This window comes from Amblyomma maculatum, chromosome 1 (assembly GCF_055883805.1).
Source record: "Amblyomma maculatum isolate TAMU_Amacu chromosome 1, ASM5588380v1, whole genome shotgun sequence".
In the NCBI taxonomy this organism is placed as follows: domain Eukaryota; kingdom Metazoa; phylum Arthropoda; class Arachnida; order Ixodida; family Ixodidae; genus Amblyomma; species Amblyomma maculatum.
The window spans coordinates 66,511,690-66,538,942 of record NC_139344.1 but is presented as its reverse complement, the minus strand read 5'-3'; the positions used below and the strand labels follow the sequence as shown (position 1 = coordinate 66,538,942).

Sequence of the window (27,253 nt, the reverse complement as noted above, 5' to 3'; positions counted from 1 at the left end):
TGGTTATGGCGCTCGACTGCTTAACCCAAAAGACTCTGGCCACGACGGCCGCTTTTCGATGGAGGCAAAGCAAGGCACCTATGTAGTGTGCGATGTCACTGCACGTTACAGAACTCCAGGCGGTCTAAATTTCCAGAGCCCTCAACTGTGGCATCCCTCATTGCCCAAGTTGTTTTGGGATGTTAAACCCTCTAGTGTGCCGAACCGAGTTAAACTAAACTATTCTTGAGGGCATTTTGCAGTCGTAGCATATAAGGGTGTTTTTCTTTTTTTTTTTTCAACCATTATTCATACAACTGTAAACAACCTTTTACTTTACTTTGTTCATTTTGTGTAATGCAGAATGCAGACGGTAAGAATACTTTCTGTATTCTTGCTTGCATTGTTTCGGGCTGACAACCACACCAGAAAGCATGTATGTCTTTCTTGTTCTTCCACTATTTAATATCACATCTCGGTAACACAGGCCATGCCTTTTAATCTGAAACTTTTTCTCTGTGCAGCTTGGAAGACTTGTATGAAAGGATTGTCCTGGAAACAAAAGCAAACAAAATAACCCCTCTGGTTATCAACCCTGGCTTGGTGCTGCTTACTTCACTAAGGCTCTACTTCCAGCCCTTCAACAATGTTGAGCCTGTAAGAGAATTTTTGTAGTCATTACTTCCCTTGGAGAGATTTCGCCTATCTTCTCCTTAGTCTTTGCTTGCTTTGTTGCCATAGGCCTTGTATGTGTGACAATGACTACACTGTGTCTGGGGAGTTTTTTTTACTATTGAGCAAATACTGTACAGCACATGCAGCTTCTCTTGAAAAATAAATCTCTAAGCCTTTTGTGACTCAAGTTTAAGCCTCTATGAGAAAAGGTAAATGCAGATGTCTATGAATGTGTTTCAAATCCTTATTTCTGATATTATAATGTAGTGTTGAACCCCTTTATATTGCACAGGTACTGGGGAGATATTTTTGTCCTACAGTACTAGGAAAGGTCTATTGTGAAAAGCAGGGTTTTATGTTTTCACTACTTACTCTGGCTTAGTGATTAGGGTACTCGACTGCTGATGTCGAGGACACAAGTTCAGTCCCAGCCACAACAGCTACGAAGTGCAAGATGCCCATATACTGTGTTGTGTCAGCGCACGGTGATGTCTCTCATAGCCAGTATTGCTCTTTGGAGCATTAAACCTTATAGACAAAATTACTTGCTGATCTAGGTGCATTTATGTTGTCAACCACTTACTAGGAGTTTCACAAGATAAATCTAACTTGCTATGTAAGGTTACTACTAGCTGCAAAAGTAGCCATTTACTTCCGTGTGACATAATGTCACGATGCAGTCTGCTTTCTACTGCACTGCAGCAACGCCTCTTGTCAAGCTTGTTTTACACATAGACCTCAGTAACTTTAAGGCATGAAAACGAGAGAAAAATTTTGAGTTGGAGTTTCAAGGCAGGCAAAGCTTCGAAGCGTTATTTTTAGAGTTAACTCCTCTTTAAAAATCAGTTGCTTAATTATAATAAAAGGAGCCCCATGTATCAGCACTGCAGTGTACAAGGCACCAGCAACAAAGAATGCACTTGCTTTGAGTGCACAATTGCACTGCTAGGTAGCTGCAGCTGACCTCCGCCACTCTTTTGGAAGTCATTCTTTAAGACGCACTTGCAAATAATGTGTCCTCGTCAATGTTGTGCGTCTAGTTGGCCCATTATATTTTAGTTTATTGTAATAATTGTCACTTGGTGATCACGCCTCGCCTCCTTCCTTGCTCATGGACGTGACTGTGTTTTGAGAGTGATGATGCTGCATCCATGGAGTGGAAAAGAAACCCCACAGTTTAATTTAAAATACACCTTATAAGAGGGGTTCTTCATCAAGAGTCAGTGGTAGCATCCTGTATTGCAGAGTGTCATTTATGCCCATTGTCTATTATTAAAGAGGTAGAATATTAGAAAGAGATAACTTGGGTGGCCAACCAAGTGAAAAATGTCTCTTATTCCCGACTCTGAGTTACATTTGTGTCTCTCATAATGCGGTTCAGCTGTATGTATATTCATTTTGAAAGAGCAGTCTTCATTGTATTTCAGGTTCAAAAGTGCAAGAGTATTACAAATCAAATGTCTAAAAATCTACTTGCAAGCGTTATTTGTCTTGTTAGCACATATGGTTTGATGGGCTTCAGCGACAGGCATGCTCACTCTCACTGTCTGTCAGTCATGCCATGGTGGTTTGTAGCATCTTGCTTTGTGAAATTATTTCACACTGGCATCTACTGCCATTTTCTTTTAGTTTTGCTGTGGTACTGTCAATTGCTCTGCCAAGTTTAATAAATGACGGGTGCTTTTACACACACTCTGCATCACACCGTTTTTTTTTTTTCCCCTGTTTTTCTGCAGTGGCCACACATCAAGATCAACCTTTGTGATGTGAAGAGAGTCATTAGGCGTAGATTTCTTTTGAGACAAGTGGTGAGTATTTTTTCTTTGAAAGTGATGACTGGACTTTATTGAGACTTTTACTTACAGATAACATATACAGGCAGGGAATCCTCAAGAAAAAGCTGATCTAGGCAGCTTGACTGGCCCTAGAATCCCATAGTGCACAAAGCAAGGACAGGCAAAAGAGAGAGAGAGAGAAAAAAAAGCAGGCACTGCAGTAACACCTACATATGTCTGTGTCTGGGAATTCAAATGTACAAATATATTTGTTTTCATTTCCTAACGCTTGTAAATGATCAGTCAACAGAATGGAAGAATGTACAAAAATCAGTATTTGAAATTTGTAGTTTGTTTCCAAGGTTCATTGTTTGTTGTGATTAGCCCTCAGGTATGAAAACACCCATCCTTCTTGTCAACGTGTTGAATACTATGTAGATTTTGGTTATATCATATGCATCTTTTGGTGGCTCTTTACCACTGTGTGATAGTTTTTTGTACAAGAGTGGTAGCCTGAGGTCATATAAGCAAAAAAAATTGTCACATGGGCGCAAGAACAAGCAAGTACTAAAACATAGTTTTGTAGGAAATATTGAAAATCACTTTTATTGCTCTTTTTTTTTTAGCAAATATATTTTCTATTTGTTTGTTTACAGCATGCTCCAAATGATTTGGACATAGTTAAGTTGTGCTGTAATTAATGAATAATATAGAAATAAAAATTTCACATGAAGTGGTATTGCAAATTGGAATTGGGATAGCGCGTCAACAGCTAAGGCAATTCTAGTTGCAATGAAGTCCAGGGTTTGACAGAAACCCGTCTGGTCAGGTATATTTATGGCAGAAAAGCTTCATGTGCTGACCAATTATTTGAAGACAAAGACATCGGTCTCTTACTTCTCACAAGTCCTTGTCCACATGTGTGCTCTGCTTTTTGAGCACCTGTGTTTCAAAATATTCCCTCACTAAAGGAGTTCTCGATCTGGACTGAGCAGATCGCTTGGGCTCCTTAGAGCATTTTTAGGATTCCCCGAGCATCTGAAGCTACGCGTGCCTCAACTTATACTCTTCCTTTACCCACTTATATTTTGTGGGAGTAATCAATCTGTAATTGCATGCAAAGGACAGTGTGCAGCCAGTAATTGGGAAGGTACAGAAGCCAAGACATATGTAGCTCCTCAGCACCTTCTGAAAACCATTGAGATTTCCCGCAGATGCTAAGACCCCTTCTTAGCATCTTGTTTTTCATTTTGAAAACAAGAACAGTGGAGTAGCCTGTGCTAAGCATGACTCTGTATGTTACATATGTTACATGCCTAAGGCCTGTACAGCTCATAATGGTGTTAAACATGAACATGCCTGATGTTCAGATTTAAGCAATCAAGTACCATCTGATGAAGTGACGCTGGCATGCGAAGAGCTCGGTTGCTCGTGCCTCAAGGCACAGGCTCTTTATGATGCCTCATTTCATCTGGCTTGTCAATATGAAACAAATTTTGATGCTGGGAATGGAGACAGCACTTTTGTGCTTACTTTGGCAGTAGGCTGCACTACTGCAGTAACTGGACTGCATTGTTCACTTCTCAGTCTTATAGTGGAGCACTTATGCCACACTTATGTAAGGAGAATCTTTGTCCTTGCATTTCAGGACCTTTTAATCTTTAAGGAAGCTGTAAGGGCCCCATTATATTGGTGAGAAAAATGGCCATGCAGCCTGGTTGCTTTTGACAATGATGGTGCGTCAGAGCATTCATAAGTTTAGAGATGTTTATATTCATCAGTAAGTTGGATAAGACACCTTTGAGGTGTATCCAAAATAGGTTCGGCTTATGTGCTGCTGGGAGATAACGGTCTCCAGAACTTGGGAACTTCCTTCTAGGTGTCTATAGCACAGGTGTCTTTCAATAGCATGGTCTCGAGACCTTGGCTAGTAGTGAAGCTGTGTGCTGACCTGATGTGCACATGTCCCAGAGAGGTCTATTTCTTATAGTACATTACACTCCAAATTTGTTTCACAGCTGTTAGACTGGCTCAGTTTTACAGTCTTGTCTAGGACGTAAGTATGTCAGAAAATGTTGGGTATTTTTGAGCAGAGGAAAACTAATCAAATTAATGTGTAGTCTGTACTGTATAGTTAGCCTTTTACTGTTATATTGCCTAGTTATGCTATATTGAAGGGAATCATAAACTTCTTTGATTATTCATTTAGTATAGATCAGTATAATTAGGAAAGAAAAACCAATTTTATAAGAGTCAGGTAGACAGATGAGATCAGGAAGTTTATGGGGCTAGGGTAGCTACAGCTGGCACAGGACAGGGGTAATTGCAGATTAGTGGGCAAGGCCTTTGGCAGTGAACTTAAATGAGCCAGTGATAATGCCTTCTGCAGCTGTAAATAGGTGTCCCATATCTTGGTTATAAGTGAATGTGTCAACATATTGTAGGTGTTCTCCTTAGGCATTGAAACGCATACTAAAGCTAGGTTTCATTCACTAGCTTACTTCACTGCATATCTCAGTATAGGTTACTCTGTGGTTCTCACAGCATGTACAGCAGTTGCTTTGTAACGGTGGTTTTCTAGCCATTGTGCCTGCATTGTAAGGAAATGTGCACTAAAATTTTGAATTCATGTGCCGTGCAGCTCTGGACTGCGTTAAATGTGTGATGAAATGCTTTTTTTTTTTTTTTTTTTTTTGCTTTGCTTTTAGGGCCTTGAGCTTTACTGCTCAGACAGCTCAGTGCTAAAGCACCTGTTCCTTTCATTCAAGACACAACAGGAGCGAGATGAGCTGTATAAGCAGCTTACCAACCAGTCGGGTAACATTTTCCTCCTCATTATTGTGCATTATGTCGTATGGATACTGGTGATGTTCAGTGTATGTCTACTTAGTACAGGTAGTAACCGCAGATTCGGGCCATGAAAGGGAAATAACAAGGAGAATAAGATTGGGATGGAGTGCATTTAGCAAGCACTCCCAGATTATGACTAGCCACTTACTGGTATTGCTCAAGAGGAAAGTATACAACAGTTGCATCTTACCTGTACTTGCCTATGGGGCTGAAACGTGAAGGCTAACAAAGAGGGTTCTACTTAAGTTGAGGTCAACGCAGAGGGCTATGGAAAGAAAAATGGTAGGGGTAACATTAAGAGATAGGAAACGTGCAGAGTGGGCCAGAGAAATAACTCAAGTCACTGACATTCTAGTGGAAATCAAGAAGAAGAAATGGGCATGGGCAGGACATGTAGTGCGAAGAAAGTATAACCGATGGTTGCTTAGGGTGACAAACTGGATTCCAAGGAAAGGAAAGCGAGCAGGGGGCGGCAGAAATTTAGGTGGGCGGATGAGGTTAAGAGGTTCGTAGGGGTCAAGTGGATGCAGCTAGCATAGGACTGGGTTAATTGAAGGAATATGGGAGAGGCCTTTTCCCTGCAGTGGGTACAGTCAGGCTGATGATGATGCTAATGTTCAGTACAGAAATGATGCCAAGGCTGCACTTGTAGTGAGATATATTTACGTGCTCAATTGCAGTAAAGCGCCATCTAAATAGTCATGCATACTTCCTGGCTTGCTTAGGGAATTGATTATGATGAACACTGCGACTAGTCATGACATCTGTGCACAGTGGCAGTAGTTGGCTTTGCAATTTATGTGAAGGGAGATCACTGGTTGTGGAGTCCAGCATGAAGAGTTACACTGATAAGTGGCTAGCCGGAAGTCGGGAGAGTTGCAGTCTATTTCTCTTTGTTTTTATTTTCTGCAGCATTAAAGCTTGACGACTCTGGCCAAGAAAATATGACTTTGCTTTGGCAGAATGGAGTCATTTCAAATTATGACTATTTGCTGTACATCAACAGGTATGTACTGTGAAAAAAAGAAAAAATGCTTTTGTAATATTATTGCAGTAACAATGTACTAGGTCTGAGTCTTCTGTCGTAGTGGAAAGAATAAGGAAATTGGATTTAAGGCTTCCCAAACCCACTTGTTTGGGACAAAACGCTTGCAAAGTATGGGACCCCTTCCTTGCAGAGTTGGCCAGAAAGAATTGCCCTTAAATGCCCCCGGCACTGGCTGCTGTATTCAGCTTCTTCAGGCTACAGCTCCTTTGCTATGGCAACAAGATGGAAGGGCTGGAAGGAAAAATGGAGAACTTATTTTGAACTCCATTTGTATTGTGCATCATGGAAGGTTGCTTAGTTTTGTAAAAATGTTCATTGCAATGCAGTCTCTACACTGAATATAGCTCAAGGGCTAGTTGAGGTTTACGATCACTTGAAATGTGAAAAAACTTGGCATTATTCATGTGTACATTTCACCCTAGGTAAAATGAAGAGTGTTATCTGTTGACTTGATCGTTTGCATTGTTTGCAAAAGTGTTTTTAGAAAAACAGAATTTTAAACATTTCAGTTTTCAGCCAGCTTTTATGATTTTTTTTTGGGGGGGGGGGGGGGAGGGGGGGGGAGGGAGAGAGGGGGGGGGTATTCTATAGTTAGAGGTGTGCAAATATAGAAAGTTTGGTTGCAAAGTGAATACAGGTTCAATCCCAGCTACAGCAGCCATGTTTCGATGGAGGTGAAACGCAAGGCACCTGAGCACTGTGCAACATTGGTACACGAAGCCTAGGTGACCAAATTTATATGGAATCCTTCACTGCAGCATCCCTCATAGTCTGAGTCACTTTAGGACGTCAAACCCCATAAAACGTAACCAATAAAAATTGGTTGCGAATCGAATTATATACTAACCCTCTGCAGTGGTTAGAGCGCTTGACCTTTGTGCTGAAAAATGGGAGACCAAATCCCGGCCACAGCGACCACTTTTCAGTGGAGGCAGAAAGCAAGGTGTCTGTGCGCTGTGCAATGTTTGTACACATTAAAGAACCCCAGGGGGTCGAAATTTCCGGAGACCTCCACTATGGTGCCTCTCGTACCCTGAGCCGCTTTGGGACATGGAACCCTATAAAACCAAACCAAACTGAATTGAATATTCTTGAATAGATGTATATGTCAGTACAGGTAATTCTAACTATAGACGAATCCCTTTCCTCAAAAGACAGTAAAAAATGGAACCTAGATATTGCAAACAAGTTTTGTTGCCACGCACCATAACCGTAATTTGCTATTACCTATAAGACCTGCCTGACGTTAAATAGTGAAAGGGAAATCATTTTTTAGTACCAGTAATTAGTAAACCTCATTTTGTAGACTGCAGCCTTGTTTATAGTACTTTGGTAGACCATTTCATTCAGTGGAGAGAGAAAAATAACATCACTGTTTGGCTTAACCACATCGCGGACTTGGACGAGCCAAGCTTTTCAAAAGCTGACTGTCATTTCTAGCTTCTGACGAGCTGTTGTGCCACTCTGTGTCTGGTTTGCACAGTGAATAAGGCCTGTCCAACTCAAATTTTTTTGTTCAGCTAATAGATGGTGTGGTGTGGGCACTAAGAGACCATTTTGGCTCAGACTTTGTAAGCAAAACATGTCCATTTAGGGGCTAATGCTCACATGACAAAAGAGCCCTCGAAATGCTGTCGTGAAGCATTGCAGTGCGATCATATCCCCTAGCAACACCTCAAGAGAAAATGCTGGTTGTGAAGTGCCACTCCAAACTTGGTGTTCATGATGTCATGAAGCCTGCTTAGCCCTCACTTATCGGTTTGAACAGGCTGCAAGTCCTGTGTTGAGTCCAAGTGCTGGCATGAATCAAAGGCATGAAAACAGAACCGCGCTATATCATGCAGTTACATGTCTCAGCATGTGGGTCACACTGTGCCTACACTTGGCCTCATGTGGCGCGGTTTCACAGGCTGGCTTCAAGGCTGGTGTTTCAGTTGCACGCATTTTCTCTCCCTCTCTGATATAAGGTGCACAGTTTTAGATTCTAACTGGTGGAATATTGAGAACAGTCAAATTGTTCACTGCGAAACAGCCGTAGCAACGCACATTGGCTGCAACTTGGCCTCTTGCACCAGCCTCCATAAGCCCGACCGCTTCTGTGCACACCATATCACTTATTATTATAGTGATCTAAAATAAGAGGATTGCTGGCAGTCAGGTTAACAGCCTGTTGACTACCGCATCTTGGCACGGCGTAATAAAGTTTTGGGTGATGTTTTACAACATCTGCTGACACACAAGCATGCAGCGGCCTCTTGGTGGCCATGAATGCATTGAGTTTATGCAAGACTTAGTTTTGCTTTGTATAGGTGTTTGTCGCATGTGGGCTGTTGCTTCTATGAGGAAAGGAAAAGCTGACTCATGTGACAACTGTGAAGTACTGCAAATGTCACAGTGCCTTGCCAAAAACTTAGGTGAACAGAATTCCATAATTTCTAAACACTTAAAGAAATTAAATTAGTAGAAGTGTAGTTCAAGTCGAATTGAAAAGCTAATGCTGTAGGCGAACTACTGAAGTTTCGGATATTCGCACGCCACTAATTATAATCTTTCTGTTGCACAGTGCATGGATCGAGTAAAATGAAAGAAATAAAACTGTATGAGTGCTAACTTTTTTGTTTGTGTCCATTTGCCCTTTGCATTGTGCATTTTCATAAATTTCATCGTGCCAACTAGCCAGTTGTCTGACCTGTTATGGTATAACCGCTTCTATTCCCTCGGTTACAGTTTGGCTGATCGCAGTTTTAATGACCTCACACAGTATCCAGTGTTCCCTTGGGTGATAGGGGACTACAAGAGCAATACTTTAGGTATGGTGTCGATTCAGTTTTTTTTCCTCTGAGTCATGATTGTGAAATGTAGTGTTGGTGTGCATTGAAATTTTTTGTGCTCGACATCATTGTATTTCGCATCACTGTTTAATTTTAACTTTAAAAGCAGCAGCATTGCTTGCATGTTCTAGGTAAAATGTAATGCTCAAAAAATTGTTGGTCTCGTTTCTGCTGACAAGGTGTCATTGCAGTGAGGTCTTGCAAAGTCAGTTTGAAAATTAACACGCTCATACTTTTCCATCAAATATTTTTTTTGGAGTGAAACGTGAATATTTTCGTTGTCTTTTCTCCTTTTCTTGACACCCGTCTCTGAATGGTCTGAATGGAAACAGAACTTGCTAGCCAGTTCATGGCTTTTGTATTGAAAAGCATGTATTGGTACAAAGAGCATATAGCACAGTTCTCGTCACTAACACGACCTTCTCTGCTGTATGAAGAAGGCAAAAGCAGTGGTACTTGGTTGGGGAAAGCCTTTCCCTGCCCGTTATCTTTTACCTTCTATGCGTTGGCTCATTTTTCATTATCAAGCCAGTGCTGTCATATGTGACTTAAGAGCCGGTCATTTCTGATCATCACTTGTCCCACGTACAGCCAAACCTCGTAACGCATAGTTGGCATGTATGTGAAAGAACTGTATGCAAAGCTGTAGCGCAGGTTTACTAGCAGGAGTAAATTGTTGATCCTTTGGTGATAAAACAAAAAAATGTGAGACTGGGTGCGGTTTTCTTGTTAACGTCTGCCTGGGGATAAATCTCTTATTTTACTGTCATTGTGGCTTTTGCAGTGACAGTGACAGCAGCAAGAAGAGTCAGAAGCCAACTAACTTATCTGTAAGGTGTCAGACTTGTTGCATTGACACCATTTTGCACACCAACTGGTTGTCAACTTCACAACTTACCCTCATTATGTCATATCTACAAAGAAGGAAAACAATGACCGCATATGATGTGTTTAAAAGATTGAGGTTATTTGCATCTACTTTCTCAGAATGACAGTGTTCATTGTTGCACATGGAAGTTCTTAAGATAAGGTCATCACAAAATTGCATTGCATACAGCTGTTTTTGTCAAATTACGCAAAGAATATTTCTTGCCACATTAGGTACTGTACAGCATGTTTACCCTTACATATGGCTTGGTTTTAAGCTAGCACACAGAGAAAGAGACAAGTTGTTGCACTTGCTTCTGCTGCTTGCTGGTTGAAAATTGCTGTTGTCTGTGGTAATAAGTGATCCTTACTGACTGACACTGAGAAGGTGCCTTACATAGGCCACACTTAAAATTACAACAGCTTTAGTTCCTGCTGCAACATATGATGTTTTTCTAAAAAGAAAATACGACAGAGAGCCACGTGAGGCTTAGTCAGCTGAGCCTCGGGTTAGGTAACATGCTTAGCGGGATAGTAAAGAGTGAAACTGGGTAAGGCTGGTAGCGATACTAAATGTTTACTTCGAAACTTGTCAGTGACCCTGGGTTGCAAGTTCTTGCCATGTTGACACACACGTGCACACACACATTACGGCACATGTAAATTCAGCACGTCAGATCATGTTCGCGGGAGGAAGCGTTGGGCGGCCGATTGCACAGTGCTGAAATGGCCGAAATGCTTGCTGCTTTGACTGACGCTACGCTGCGGCCCCGTCGGTTGTCACACATGTCAGTGGCGAATCTTAACAGTGTACGCAAATATGAAGCTATATCAAGTTACGCAACTTCCATCGAGCTGTTCTACCCCCTAACTGCTACAGCAACTTGCAAAGCTTTGAGAATTGCTGGCAAAAAGTTGCACTCCGAGCAGCGTAGGCTGCCACCCAGGCAGACCTGATGGTTGTCACGGCAGGCTGGCACTATTTTGGGTGCCACTTCCACTTCGCAAGAGAGTGGGAGAGCTTCTGTGGCACCATGTGTCACAGCAAAACTGCCAGTCTGCTAGGTCGCTTCCCCCTTGTATACAATGTAGAGGGAAAATTGCACGCACCATCTGTAACGTATGCGAGAAGCCAGTATTAAGTGGTCAGCAAGTGCATTAGTTTTATTGTAGCTGCATTGTAAGCATTACAAGGTTCTGATCTATTTAATGTCTATTATCTTTGTTGCACGAAAGAAGTTATTCAGGCTTTAGTAGCCTGTATACCAAGCATGTGCAATTTCATTTTGTCTTAGTGCCGTTTAAGCAGCAAAGATGTGTGCATGCCTGGCTTTTAAATACTCTGCAGACCTGAGCAACAGTTCAAGCTACAGAGACCTGTCTCGGCCATTGGGTGCATTGTCAGAAAAACGTCTCAAGAAATTGAAGGCAAGTCTCGGGTCACGATACAGTTGCGTCCCGATTTGCAGTATTGAGCTTGAACATGCCAAATGTTGCTGTACAGTCGGCTCTTGTTTGGATAAACACAGTCCTGACAGCGTCTCTGATTTGACTAACAATTTGAGTATTTGAATGGTTTTCATTGGCTCAGTATGAAAAGAATTCACTCAAGATGATGTGTTTCATGTGTCTGTCAGTCAGTGCGAACTTATGCAGTGGCTGCAAACCACACACTACTTCGTGAGCAGTACACACAGAGCACTTTCGTGGCACACTCTGCACAAACAAGAGACAAAATTAAGAAAGTGCATCCTCTTCAAAAGCGCTTTCTTTTTCAGCAAAGTGCTTTCTTGGCCATGCAGGAAAGACTGAGCACCTTTACTCTTTGGCATACTTGGCCTGCCTGCAACGTGTATTCTCATGGGAGGCATGAGGTGCACCTGCTCGTGGAGCTGGTGACAGGTGGCTCTTGAAGGAGTGAGACGAGGGAGACAAAAAGAGATTATCGTGCGATTTCTGAGCCAGTACTACTTGCCTAGCCGGCTGGGAAACCTTCAGAGAGCTTCAAGCTTGGGGAAAGGACAAAAAGAAAAGAAAGACTAAAAACTCCAAACTATGATAGGGAGAAAAAGAAATAGCCGTAGAAAGAGTTTGGAGCAGTGACATTTTCGAGTGGACTGATGTGAGCTTGTTTCACTTTTCAGCTCACTGGATGCACTGCGCATTAAATGTTGCCTTTGGAATTATATTCACTGGACGGCTGTTTCTTTCATTTGCTTCATATATTCGAGGAGCTAGTGTGCTCGTATAGTCCTTTTCCTCATATAGTCCTAGGACACGTTAAATCATTTTATGACTCAACCTTTGGATAATTCAGGCATTTCACATTTATTCCAGACCCTTGAAGCCCAAATTATTGAGGTTTTTACATATTTTTTTTTTTTTTTTGGCTCCCAGTTGTGTTATATTTCGTTGCTCATTTTGCATGACCACATTACAGGTTGCACACTGTTATGCTGCCTAATTAAGCAGATACATTCCTGTGTGTGTTGTGTATTTTCTTTTTAAGGTGAAAGCCTTTCTAGGCTCATGGAACAATATCCTGCGCGTGAGAGTTGTGCGTGAGATCTATGCGTCAAATCTGTGCATCGAATCTGTGTCCTGATGTTTCACTTGCTAATAATGGATGTATGAGGAGGGAAATTAGCTGTCAATCATTCTGATGACGTCATCTGAAAAATAAAATCTGGTCTCCGCCGGGAATTGAACCTCCATCCCTCGGGTCCCCAGCCGAGCACTTTAACCAACTATGCCACGGCCTGGATCATGAAACGCACATCATAATTCTTGTCTACCATGAGGATGATAGTAGCGATGACAATGAGGCTGCAGTTAGTGATAATGACAATGATGACAGTAGCGATGATAATGACAGTGCATTTCATTGGAAATGATAATGAGAGCAAACTTTTGCATTTCTGCAGTGTAGGTTCCAGAGTGCTCTCGAAGTGTTTTATGATGCTGAGTCAGTCTAGTTTTGTTTGTTTCATTTTCAAAAGCCATACACTATTTTGAAGAAAGTAATGACAGCAGCGTTTGCCTATTTAATCTTTCTGAAATTTTTTTTGTACTGAACCAGATTTTAGTATTTGAAGGCGTTTTATCTTCATATTTGTATTGATTCGTATTAGGAAATTTAAGCATTCACACACCATTAGTATACTTTCACTTTTGTCAGGGTGCACTAACGCATGCCTCTTGATATATGTTTGGCTCTTTCGCTGCTTGTTTTTTGACGGATCATGTCTGAAAAGCATTTGTTTATTACATAGGATCGCTATGCAGAAATGGCCGAGCCCAAGTTTCTCTACGGGTCTCACTACTCTACTCCTGGCTTTGTGCTGTACTACCTGGTGCGCAAAAGTAAGATATTGCTCTGTCCCATATTGGCAATTGCAGCATGATGTAGAAAAAAAGCATGGTGGAAGACAAAAAAAGCAATCAAACCTTTTGCCCTCTCTCAGGTTAAAGAAATGACCTTTGCAGCCCCCTGCTGCTACTCTTTATTGGGCGGGATACCACTACTGGATGGTGGCATCATGGCAGTAGTTTGAGCCTTCCTGCCAACAGTCAATAAATTTTCTTTCCACTTGATGAATGGCAGCAGAGGGGCACTGTGATGCAGTGGCATCTGAAATTGACATTCATTTGAAGCAAGGATGTTGGTTGAATTGTGTTGTTTTGAAAATATTTCACTTTGTGGTTGAATTGTGTTGTTTTGAAAATATTTCACTTTGTGGTTGAATTGTGTTGTTTTGAAAATATTTCACTCTGAGATCTATCAACTTTTTTGGAAGGCTCTATATGATGAAATAGGGGATATAAGCTGAGTGAGACACGGAGTGGTGCATTTTAGCACAGGTGGCAGCTGCGTCACAGATAAGTCATGTCTAGCATAGCTATGCGCAAGTGTCACATAATATAGTGGGTCTTTCCAAGTCATCTGTACAGATCAGTAGGTTGCGATAAAGGACCTCTCAGAGGCGTTTGATCACTGGTGGCAAAGTGTGCTACTGTCACCACTGCCTTTTTGATTTCTTCACTTGAATAGGAAAGTACTAGTACATTGTGGCAACTTGAGGTTTAGCATTGCAGAGAAAGAATGGCACAGCCCTCAAGTGTAATGTGCACTGTCTTTTTCAACAAGGAAGGGATAATTTATCTGAATTTCATGGAATTAGGTGAGGCTGTCAGCTCTGACTGCTACATTGAGACTGTGTGCCTAATTGAGAAGCCTGATTTTTCATATTCGGACAAAAGGAGGATAGCTTTCTCTAACAGCATTATTACACCATACCACTTACCAGTTTGAAGCCCGTCCATTACCTTGCTAATTAATTATGGTGTGTCTCATTATTGTGCCAACAGTGCAGGCTGAACTTAGCATCTTGTGACTGCCGCCTTCTCCTAGCAGTGATGCTGTCATAGGTATTGTTAAGTAGTGGGTCTCTTCTGTTGGTATGGGTTCTATGTACTGGTTTGGCAATGCAGGCTCGTGTTAATTGTTGGCAAATTAACGGGCATCTTTGGTGGGAGCTGTCAAAAATAAGGTGTTGTAGCTGTTATGGCGCAGCTTCAAAGGGCACTGATCATGCTGTATGTAAATGCATGAAGCATGGGCAAGTTGTGAAGGGCCAGTTGTCTGACTTTGTTCCTTACCCCATGGTTAAGCAGTTCCAGTACAAGTGCCCTATTTACCTGCAGTCCCGTTCCATGTCTCAAAGAAGTAAATAAGGAACATTTCTTTTCAAGTGACCCTTTTAGTATTAGTAGTGGTAAACAATGCAGTTAAAACATACAGTGTCCCATCTAAATTTAGCCAAGTTTTTGTTTTTGAAATGCTGAGTGTCCTAGCCCCGGTCAAACGTTCTAGGACATTGCTGACAGTCATGTGGCCTAGTCTGCGGTATCTTTTTATGTTTGAAGATTAATTAATAATTTTAATTAATCATTTAATGAACAGAGCATCAATTCAGAAGTTATAGATAGTCTTCAAAATCTTTTAGCTACAGTGTTGGCACCAAGGTACCATTTAAGTAGCTTTATTTTATGGCCCTTAAATGAAACCTGTCACGTGCCTTGCATCTCTCTCTCACCTAAAACCCCTCGAAGAAATGTAGTGCCAACCACTCCCCTCCTCCTCCTTTGCAGCATGTCTTGATGGTTTCGAGCCTTGCACAGCAGTTTTTCAAGCATGATTTCTTGTTGCGAAATCATATGCGTTTGTTTCGTTCACTGTGTGCAAGGAGTATTCTGGGCCCATTTTGCATGTCAGTTATAAAGGCAGAGGTCAGGTTAGCTGTTCTTTGACAAGTTATGACGGTCTTGTGTCAGCAGTGGTCAGTAACAGGGACCCTCCCATGCACTCGCCCATGTTGCGGACATGTGCAGTTTATGCGCAAAGATTGTAATTGCCTTGAGTGATGGGTGTTTTTCCAAGCATGTGCGGTATTGACAACAGGGTTAAGAAGACTGCGCCAGTAGTTTTTAAAGCACACTGCACTAGATTTTTTTCAGATGCAGTGGAAGGGACAAAAAAAATAAACCGAAGAAAAACTTTTTCTCCAAAGTAGTGTTGCCTTTACTTCGAATGCCAGTTTTATTTCTGCAGTCCACGTGTATGTGAAATTATTGGTGTTGAAGGGGGAGTTTCACTTTGAAGGAGCACCCCTTGACTTTGGTCATAATGTAGTTCACTATCAAGCGTAGAGGATTCTAAAACTTTATCAGTTTTTAAGCCACGATGTCGAGGAGCCGAGTGTGCACTTTTATTAATAATATAATAACGTCATGGTTAATCTGTGTTCAGTCCACTTGCACGTCCCAGCTCCTTTCAGGGTGTTAACCCACAATGTGATGACTAATATAATGACAATTGGTCAACTCCACTGGTGCCAGGGCTTGCTGTGATTGTATTTGCCACTTCACTCTTGTGCTGTCTATCCTTCTATTAGACACTCCTCTATGGTTTTTACTGCATCCTGGCCATTATATTAACAAGCCTTTTGAAGTTTAGCAATGTCCTGTATTATGCAATAATAGTAAGCTTTTAAATTCCTATTATTTATTACTTGGCTAATGAATGGTTTTTTTTTTTTTTTTTGTACCCAATTTCAGTGCCACAGTATATGTTGTGCCTGCAGAATGGTCGTTTCGACCACCCGGACAGAATGTTTAACAGGTGTGCTTTATGGCTTGCTTCGGCACTACTTCAACTTGGCTTCATTTTCTTGCATGTGGTATATCAGCTTCGGGTGATAGCAATAACTGTGACTTTTCTTTCTTTCTTTAGTATTTCTGACACATGGAGGAATGTGACTACGGACGCGGCAGATTTTAAGGAACTTATTCCAGAGTTTTATGACCCTGCTTGCAATGGTGACTTCTTGGTCAACTCACTGGTAAGCTTTAGTATGATGGCATTTTTTGCCAGGCATTCTACACACTACACTTATTAATTTTTTTTTTCTTGTGGTCTTGAGGTCAGTGTTTGCCATCTTCAAATGGAAATACTCAGCTTCAATTATCTCGTTACTAAAGTACCTTCATGAAAAGGCATATGTTTATTGAGAGATCTTTAATGGTTGAGAGACTGTAAGTGGTTTCATCTAGCAACATGGCTCACTAGTGACACTATAGCCAAACGGGCTAGTTGGTGGAACATATTGGATGGGAAAAACAGCACAAAAGACGAACACTTGTCTTGTGTTTCTTTGCTGTGGTGTTTGTCTTTTGCGCTGTTTTTCCATCCGATCACTAGTGACATGGCTCTGGTGTGCTGCTCGCGCACCCAGTACTTTGTCTTGGCAAGTAACACTGTGCATTTGAATAGGCAATGAAAAAATAGGGGCCTTCTTGTTCTGTATACAGATAATAAACAGTTCGAGGTTTTCTCTCCTGCTTCCCTCCTTGTGCTCACCATGCACATAGGACAGATGGGTTACTTTGCTATGCCCATATGTGAAATTGTTGTGCAGGCATATCCTTTATTTTTTTTTCCACCGTGGGCAGTTTGTAGCTAGCAGCTCGTACACCTCATCACAAGGGCACCCATCTTTTACAACCGAGGCTTTTTAAAAAAATTCACATTAGTAGGATTTAACTCGAGAACGTAGCAGCAAATACCCTTCAAAGGAGGCCCTTCATCCAATGCTGTCAACCACGATTGTTGCGATTGTGGGCACTACAGCGGACGCTAGGCAGAGAAGGGAAGGCTACACGTCTTTATTGCCGTGCTATGGTGCCGGCGTAGGGGTGCGGTGGTGTGAAGTGGGGAGTTGGGGAGGTGGTCAGTAGGGCCCAATCTAGTACTCGGGACGGGGACAAAAGACCGTCACCTTCTCCTTCCTTTCAAGCCTTCTTAGCAAAGCCAGAGAATGTTGCCTGCGACTATAGTATTCACTACAATTTCATGCTATGTGGTTAACTACCACGTCACGGAAGCCGGTCAACGCCATTGGATGCAGGGTGAGTTGTACCCGACTATAGTCAGACGGTGAGCAGTAAGCTACATGATATCATCAAACTGCCGTGTAAGGGAACATAGCTGTTCATGACTTTTAATGCCCCAGAGAGGCAACCTTCAAGCAACTGTCGTGCATGGCATCGGAAAAATTGAAAACAAAGAAGAAAGACATGTAAGCTGCCTAACCCCCTTTCCAGACTGCTAACAAACAGGCAATTCTGAGCGGTCCTGAAAAAAACTGTTATTTTTATAAATGCACTATTTAATCTACTCTGGCATAACATATACCAAGCTGTAGCTATTTAATGGTCTTTCACGCATGTGAATAATATTTAACATGAGCATTATGCATAACTTGAAAAAAAAATTTATATTTAGAAGCTTTAGGCAAAAAATTTGCAAAACCTTTTAATAACATGGATTTAAACAGAAGAAACTGAAGCATCTGAAACAGCGTTAATGTCAGCCGGGATCACACTTCTAGTTCAAATTGTCGGAATATCCGAATTAGCAGTGGTTGAAATTGCGAGATTTTATTGTACATACTATTTGTTTTGTTTAACTTTATACATGGCACGAACAAAAAAAAAAAACCACTCTGCAAACTTGCTTAAAAAAATAAATGTCACAGAAGTCGAGAAAGGCCTGAATATCAACGTAAAACACTACATTAGAATTACTTCAAACCATTCAAAATGTGCTACACTGTCTTTTTTCTGAAGTTTAAAAATAGTGGAGGCCTCCCTGCAGATTTTATTTAGCGCCGTTCGGAAGTGGCTACAGTTCAGTTCCCATGCCGGTTGTTGCGAGTCTGACTTACCCATTTTCCCAACTGCATTAAGAAAGTGCAATGAAGCCAGATTACGAAGGAAATAATATGTGGTGAAGACCATTTTGAAGGTGTGCCGTCCTCGTAAAAACATTGCTTAACTGATGAAAATGTTTCTTAGTTCATTCTTCTTCTGCTTATATCGCAGCTTACAGTTTGTGTTTTCGTATTTTTTGTGGTTTATGGATGGTGTATTTTGCGGCACATGTTGTAGACTGCAGCGAAGTGCAATCTAGATTGCCAACAGAATTAAAACTTGGCTGTAGGAGCTGTTTCCTGCAAGCTAGGGGCTCAAGCTCCGCTCAATATTGCTGAAACTGCACTTGTTCGAAGCTGGGGGAGCCACCTCACGTGTCTAAGCTTTCCTTGTTGCTAAAACCCTATCATAGGTTGCTGACGTCTTGGCAAATGCAAATAAAGCAACGGGTACGAAGAGTGACGACGTGCAACTCAAAAGCTAGCTAAATTTTAAAGTATGCTTTCTTGGGGCACCTAGTTGAAGTGTTGGGTTGATATTTGCCCGATTCATCCGAGCTAAAGTCGGAGTTCGTAAAATTGTCTTCGGCTTCTTGGCTACTGCTGTCATAAAGAACTTCACAGTAGAAGCAGCAGAATTATATGAGTGATGCCTAAATTCATTGAGCATCCTTATGCGAGGTCATTGGCATTTTTGTTGACACTCCAGGCCACCCTGGTCCGAATAAATATTTCTTCTGTGTCAGTGCCTACTGAAAAACAAGTGACCCAAACGGAAACCAAAACTATAGTTGTCATACTAGCTGCCTAATAGGGTTTCATGTTCCAACAAACAAAAATTTGCGTTCGGCTCCATATCGAAAACCATTGTTCATATATGAATGATGGTCTGTGGCGGTCCCAGAAGGTTTAAGGTTTTAAAAACACACTGTAAATGAAGAAGCTTCTATTTCTTTTTTTTTTATGCAGGTTTATTTTCTTGCCTAAATGATCACACTGCATAAAAACTCTGTCAGCAGGAGTGAATACACTTGGTGGCTAATGTGAAAATGAAAAGCTGCCTCTGCCAACTCAGAAAAGTTGTGAACACTTCTTTTATAATGGAAGTAATGCAATGCAGATTTCTGGGGAAGGAATGGCATAGTCACTTCAGTATGAACCTCTTGCGACTGACGGTGCATGCTCATATGGTAGCCAACTCAACAACTCTCTGTTTAACTGCAGTTTTGAGCTGTTGCACAGATTCTGTTGTGTCTCTTTCCTTTGGCGAAATACAAGTTGCCTTTACCGAAAATACTTATGATAATTATCATGTGTCAGTGAATATGGTTAAAATTTGACACAGCGAGGGGCATCCTTTAGGTGGTTTTTGTCTCATTACTTAGACTTGAATGCTTGCCTTGTCTGAATGATTCTGTTCAGCTATGAAATGTAGGGCTGTGCCAGATGTTTTATACTGTCCTTTACAAAGTAAGCATGTGATTGGTGTCAACGTTTGAGCGCAACTGCATTGATTTACAGCTAAAGAAAACAGTGAAAGCAACTATAGCACATCGTATCTCAACTGGCTCGAGCATGATCAAGAAACATGCTTACTGGAGGCTCCTTTAAATGTTAACCGTAAAACAGATTATTTTGGTGACCTTTACTCAGAAGTCTGAAAGTGCGTACTTCTCATATGTGTCTGATGTTTATTGCTCTTTGAGGTAGGGTCAGTAATTGCTCTCAGTTGGCTCAGCAAAAAGCAAGGCACTGCCTAATAATGGCTTAAACTTCTTCTTATGAGTTTATCAATGTGGGCATAAACCAACGAATACCCAACTCAACTAAAAAATACAAAGAGTTCTTATATAAGGCTGGGTTGCTAAATTTGTGCCCACAAAGCAGCTTGGGTGTTCGATAAGTCGCATGCTGAACTTTTGTCTTATTGCTTTTCATAAGCACCTCTTTTGTTGTTTTGTTTTAGTTCAGGGATTTTTCTACATGCCGCAGTTGTAGGTGTAGCTTATCTTATGTTTTTCATTGTTTTCTCTGAATATAGAAGGCTCTTTATGAGGTGGAAAGCAAATGCCGGTGTTGTACTGTTGTTGCATTCTTTTGATGTCTCGTAATATTTTGTGTGTGCTTTAGAACTTGAACTTTGGAAAACGCCAGAATGGTTGCACTGTTGGCGACGTGGAGCTGCCACCATGGGCTCAAGGTGTGTTTGTGCATGCCGTTTCCTTATTATATCCTACTGCTTGCATACATTGAGTTTGCCAGCCACTTTTCTTTATTGCAGGCCCTGCACATTTTATCCACACATGCAGGGAAGCTCTTGAGTCATCTTTCGTCTCTGAGAACCTTCATGGCTGGATCGACTTAATTTTTGGCTACAAGCAGACCGGAGAAGAGGCAGTTTTAGCTGACAATGGTGAACCTTCTTGTACCCTTGCTATGTGCACCAAAAAGATCAGGGGTTGTAATCTCAGATGGTTTCCGAAAATGTCATCATGCTGAAAAAACCTGAAGTATGCTTCATGAAATGTTACTTGAGCTGAAAAACTGTTTCACTTAAGCATTAAGAAGCTCTACTTAAGCTTAGCCTATCATTCAACATATTAAATTATATTAAATTTCAGAGCTTTTACTTCTCAATTGCCAAATAGTTCTCTGATGTAAAGGCCAGAGTTACAGGCCATAGGGCTAAATGAGAAAAATTTCTACAATACTTAGTACCACCCTTTTTAAACACCTTTAGAGTATAGTTGGACGAAGCAGTCTGAAAAGTGTCCGATGCAAAATGCACAAATGTGAAACACGCCTTTCCTACTATAACTCCTTCCTCTTGCAGGCCAGTTGCAGTCGGTAATAATGTTTGAGCATATTGTAGACACAATGTCTGTAAAAATTAATGCTGCAGAAGCAATTTTTCAGCAGTCTCTCTTGAGGGTGTCTGTTGTTTCTTCTCTGAACAGTAATGGTAGTTTTCTGCCATTCCTGTGCTGTGGCACTTGTTTTCTTTTCTTAAATGAAAGTAATCACAGGAAGTGCCTTCTCAATTGTCCACGTGAGCCTGTCCAACATTTAAGTATTAGAAAATAGTGTTCACTGTACGAATTTTTGAGGCGATATTCTTTTTCCTCACTATACCTGGTCATTGTGACAAGGACATGTATTTGGCTTCCAGTGACAGTTACAACTTGATGTTGCTAGTTCCTTGTGAAACATGAAGGCTAACACGGCAAAGAAGTTTCTGGTTGTTTTTGTGCTTTCATTCTTCATTTTTCAAATATCACCTTGCATTCTATGGATTGCAAGCATCTCCCGTAATAAGCTTGGCGTGTATCTAAAAAATGATAACCGCCTGCTTTAGTTGCACACAGCTCTAGAAAATAGCAGCTTTTTGCCCTCAAAGGACCTCCCTCTAGATAATGATGTCGACTGATTCATATGACGTCTTGGATAATCCCCTTATGCCTTGCTAGCAGGATAATAACAAAGGGTGTGGCAGATGAAAGGACATTCACCACGGGTTAGTCGAGTAAAAAAGTCTAAAGGCAGCTGTATCAGGCAGTTTGTTTTCGCTGGTTGCATTAATGGTAACGGACTTCGAAACTAAGCATAGGCAGCCATTCATATTGAAAAATATTCCCCATTAAGAATTCCACATGCTTCATTTTAGGTAAATTTGCTTGAGCCAACACTTTTTTTTTTTTTTTTCAGTGTTTTATCATTTGACCTATGAAGGAAGTGTTGATCTGGACAGGTAAGTTCATGTTTCTGTCACTGGTATTTTATTTTTCAGTGTTTATTAGGAGTTATTATTTCTCTCAGAAAAAAAAAAGTTCAAAAGTGTCACAGATGTAAAAATGTGACTAACCTTCAACCCTTTAGTTTTATTTTGACCAGAACTAAAATAAGTTGTTAATACCCTTGTGGCCATTTGATATTTCTTTCAATGCTTATCTTTGCATCTACAACTTCAGCTATTGCCATACATAAAAATGTTACCCTCACTAGTTTTCTTGCACAAGAACAGAGGAAAGGTTGTCCACTGGCTCATCATCAGCTAAAATAAATAGCAGCTAGTGTTGAATTAATAAAGACAGTGCATTTGTGCGTGGTATTGGCCAGGCATTGGGGATGTTGCATGTATGCAAGTGCTTCAGGGCTCCTTTGGTGTTCTTGTTTACATTTTTTTTTGCTGTAAGTGTAAATTTGGGAGAAAAATAGTTGCCTCAGTCATTGTCCATTCATTTCTGTAAATTTCAGGCTGTACATTGAAATTGCCATTAATTGTGCACTCTTCCGTGAAATATAGTAAAAAGTTCTGCACTGAGAGAAAAAAATAAAGAACACTGCGCACTTGAGGAAGTCGGCGATATTTTCCCCAAAATGTGGTCACAATGATAGAGGCAGCATTTTGCCGCAGTATAGTACTTCAGTCTTTTTGCAATCTTCAGTGCGAAATTAAAATTATAAATCCTCACTTCATAGATAATGGAGCACTCAATCTATATAATATAAGGCGCATATAAGGCAGAATCTTGTAATTTCCGCCATGATCTCGTGATATGTTTTGGTGAGTGTTCAGTCCCTCTAGCAGTGCAAAGTTAAAACCAAAATCTGTTGAAGCCGAATCTACTGACAAATGGTCACTTTCACACACCAAAACTAATTACAAGAAACATACACTTAATTCTTCTTATAACTGATATTCTCAGCAGCTACTAATTTGACCACCTTAGTGTGTATAACTGCTTGCAACATGACTTCAAATTGTATTTTGTAAACAGTCTCATAACTATCAGTTATTGCAGTGTGTGTGTGTGTGTGTGCATCCTTTTGCTGTTCTTGTTATTACTGGCCAGCAGTGTGTGACAATTCAAGTTGTGAGCCCATGTGCGGCATGTGTTTCTTTTTCTTTGTGGTTTCTTGGTGGTTTGTTTCTTTTTTTTGGCCTTTCACCTGTGGTCTACTGTGAACATGCATGTATGTCTCAAAATAAAGTGTTGCATAACTTAACATATTTCTATAATAATTGGCTAGTGCCATGATATGGATGCCAAATTATCTGCTTATAAATGAGTCCCATATATCCTCTCAGCATCCAGGACATCCATGAGAGGCATTCTCTTGAGGTCCAAATCATGGAATTTGGCCAAACACCAAAGCAAATATTCAAGCACCCTCACCCTCAACGGTGCTTCACTGTCCTTCCAAGATCAATGAGCATGACAGGTGACTCTGGCCCTGAAACCCTGCTTGAAGATGTGAGCAACATCACGGAAGGTTTGCATATGTTTCTAACTATGTTTAGTGAATGTGGAAAACTTAGAGTGAAGAAACTTCGTCATCTGCGCTGTAGTTTTTGTTAACCAAGGTTTTACTGTGCTGATCCAAGTGTTCTACAAAGCCATGGAGCAAGAAACCATTTAGGAGGTGAAACTCCCGTCAGCGCGAGCGAGCGCGGGCGACCAGATAAGGTCACAATTGTAGTGCCGACGGCACGGAGCATGACGCGGCTGTATGCAGTGGCGGCAGCATGTGACGCGTCATAGAAGCTGCAGCGAAAAAAAAAAAAAAAATGCAGCACCCCGACAGGCTGGGCAGGTGGCTCTGGTGCGCCCTCCGGCGGCGTGTGCTCAAAGCAGGCGACAAGCAGACAACACGGGCGTTTGCTACAGCGGGCACACCGTAATGTTGTATTTGTGCGTCAAACAGCAACAGTTCTTATCGGCGTCTGCTCGAGAGCCGTAATACTAACAGCGCTGCTACGCGCAGTGCGGCCTCCTTTGGAATTTTCTAGACCAAGATAGGATGCAGGTGTTTTGCTCAAAATTGCAAAAGTGGTTACAAGTGTTGCAGGGAGAAGGTGAGCATCTTCAAGGCACCGTATGATCCTGAGCGTCCGCAAGCATGGGCTGCAGCAATTCCTGGGGGCGGCCGTCAGCTCACATCGAGAGGTCATGTCTGCGAGAAGCATTTCACGAGCAAGATGATGAGGCGTAGTATAAGTACTATGGTGAGCTTGGAGACGAGACAATCCTTGACCACCCGAAGAAACCTGGACTGGTTGCCTTGGCAACCGAAACGGCGGTAATTTCTTTCTACGCCAACAGGCGCCGCCAGCATGATAGTGGCGCCGCGGGCTTGTGACCTTTTCTGGTTGCCGCAGACAGCGGAGTTTCCACTCCTAAAGGTTTCTCACTCCGTGTACAAAGCATTGGCTTTTTAGCAGAGCACATTCTTTATGTGGCATGTGGTGTCATTATATTGAATCTGTATACATGGCTTTGTGTCTTCTCTGTGCAACCATTTTTTATTTATTTTTTTTTTTTTACTGTAATTATTAGAGAATATGAAACTTTTTGCTTTGGCTTTCTAATGCTTACCCATTTATTGTGATAGCTTTACAACCTTATCGTGAAGGAATGTGTTGTCATTTTAAAGGATATTTACCATGCTACATGATCAGGGAAGCTCTACAGCAGTACTGCTGCACTCAGTGCAATAATACTTTGAGTGATGGTAAACAGTGCCTTTTTCTAGCGTAGGCTTTGAGAAAAACGGTGAAAGTTTTTGCGCAGCTTAGATCTTGACACATTACATAAGGGAAGACAAGGACGCACGAGACGCCACCGACATCTGGCTTCAATGGTGAAAGCAATGAGAACATGTCGTATATGTGAGCGGGGAGGTAGACGTTGTAGAGGTGGGCCTAATTTACTCGAAATATATTTCAATAAAGGTGGAATGCGGGCTAGTTGGTGTAGCATATTTTTGGTGAAAGTTCTTACATAGCACAGACATTCATACAATACATAAGAGCAGGACAAGTACACATGAAGAAGTGCAGCCAACATCTGGTTTCATCGGTGAAAGTGATGAGAACACACAAACATAGCAGGGGAGGTAGATGCTGTGAAGGTAGGCCTGATGGACTAGCAATAATATATATGATAAAATATGGCAACGCTGCTCCAATTAACCCATGTGCAAATATTTCAAATGCATCGCGCCTACCTTTACAGCATCTATCTCCCCTCTCCTGTATATGCGTTCTCATCGCTTTCGCTGCTGAAACCAGATGTTGGCTGTGCTGCGCAAAAACTTCCACCGACGTAATGTTGCACTAGCAAGCCCCCATATGACTGTACATTACTGTACATTATATGACTGTACATTATATAGTAGGTTAAGAAAACTGAATTACGTATTTAGAAACAATTTAAAAACTGGCTTTTATGGATGCCTGTCATTTTTGTTGCCCAATCGCTTCCCTCCCCTTTTACCTATTTCTTTTTCTCTGCAGAGGTTGAGACACGGGACCGGGCACCTTCAATTTCTGCTTTTGCTTGGAAGAGGAACATGGCAGATCTGACCAAGATGGCAGAGCACATGCTTCACAAAGAGTAAAAGCTTTTTGAAAAAAGTTATCTAGAAGCGATAAAGACAAAGGCTTAATCATCACAAATATTGCAGCAAGGCTCTGTTTGCCCTTCCTATTCTAATTTTTGGGTTTTTTACTTCAGATTATGTCGCCTGGCTGTTCCATTTTATAGGATGTTTACACTTTAACCTGAAGCTTTTTCCTTATTTTTAAATCTGTTTGAAACCCGAGGGTGTGAATGCAGATACCTTGCACAGCAGCATGCAATTAATATAAAGTTCACAGGTCGAATGCATTTGCAGAATTCAGCTGGTGACGCCTTATGTGCTGGACACTCCAGTTTAAAAGGCAGATGTAATGGGTGCTTCGTGTTCATTATTTATGCTTAAGTGCTTTGCGTGGTACCAAATTGGTTTGTTGCATATTTGTCATTATTGATGCCCATGATTTGTTTTGCTTCTGATTAATCCAGAATTTGTTGTCGTGTGGTAGTTAGTCTCAATCGATTGGACGAAAGTGGTTTGTATACAGTTGTTAATTGCGGATGGTATTTCAAAATGAAATCACGAAAGAAGGGTGGAAGCAAAACTGAATCATTTTTGTACTGAATTGGAAGCATCTTTCATGGTTACACATATTTTCTAGTGATAATTACACACCACAATGTAAATTGCACTTTCTGTAAACTGTCCTTGTTCTGTCAATTTCAAATATAAATTTCCCCATTACGTATGAAGTTGTACTTCCTCATATAATTAATATGGGACTACATTCAAATAAAACCAATTGCTAGGCTAGTTGGTGGATTCTGAATAAAAGAAAAGTTCCACAGCAAAAAAAAAAAAAAGACGAGCACACAGATGGACAAGGACTGGACGTCCTGACCTTGTCCATCTGTGTGCTCATTTTTTTTTAGCACTGTGCAACGTTTACATTTAAATATGTGCATCATTTTTACCAAATATACGTCAGTGATAACTTGCCTTCCATTTTTGTGGTTTTTTGTGCGTGTGTACGCTGCCAGCATATAATACCTCACATAATTGAACAGCCACATGTTAATGTTCTCCATGGATTGAAGGGGTTCATTTTTTGCGGCTGTCATACTGACCAAGACTGAAAAATATATGGTGCTTTATTTGGCTGTAGTGTTAACTGCAGCAGTCAGTGGCATTGATTTCTTACGTTTCCATTAATCACCTGGCTCTACTAAAAAGTAAGCTGCTGCTGTTCCTCCATTTTATCAACCATAAGCCTTATCAGATAATTCTTATCTGATGAGCGCAGAGCAAATGTTGGAACAGGCATTCATGAGTCTAGGGAAGAACGTAGCATTAACTAAGTAGGTATTCTGGAGCAGTGTGTTTTTGATGCTTAAGAAAGAAAGCCCAATATATATTAAGTCATGCCAGTTTACTAATTGCACTGATGAATTTGGTAGAGAAAGACTGCAACTGATACTATCTAATATGCAGTGCTCGTAGTCTGGCTTAAAACAAAGTTCTACAGAAATGAGGGGATGCAAAGGGACATTATTGAGGAGGCAAGATTTCGTTATACAATACTGGGAACTTTATTGTGCA

The 27,253-nt window shown here is 41.2% G+C and overlaps 1 protein-coding gene across 1 annotated transcript in view; it reads left to right on the top strand.

Annotated features, from left to right (window-relative positions):
- LOC146202697 (protein FAN-like) overlaps positions 1-27,253 on the top strand; it is a 78,186-nt gene that overhangs the window by 13,378 nt on the left and 37,555 nt on the right. The window contains exons 9-22 of the mRNA XM_084588252.1: positions 504-636; positions 2,391-2,462; positions 5,138-5,246; positions 6,192-6,285; positions 9,055-9,137; positions 11,374-11,453; positions 13,298-13,388; positions 16,143-16,206; positions 16,318-16,426; positions 20,426-20,495; positions 20,577-20,708; positions 22,001-22,043; positions 23,385-23,569; positions 25,593-25,692. Coding sequence (XP_084444378.1) covers positions 504-636; positions 2,391-2,462; positions 5,138-5,246; positions 6,192-6,285; positions 9,055-9,137; positions 11,374-11,453; positions 13,298-13,388; positions 16,143-16,206; positions 16,318-16,426; positions 20,426-20,495; positions 20,577-20,708; positions 22,001-22,043; positions 23,385-23,569; positions 25,593-25,692 — 1,365 coding nt within the window. The remainder of the gene's footprint in view (positions 1-503; positions 637-2,390; positions 2,463-5,137; positions 5,247-6,191; positions 6,286-9,054; positions 9,138-11,373; positions 11,454-13,297; positions 13,389-16,142; positions 16,207-16,317; positions 16,427-20,425; positions 20,496-20,576; positions 20,709-22,000; positions 22,044-23,384; positions 23,570-25,592; positions 25,693-27,253) is intronic.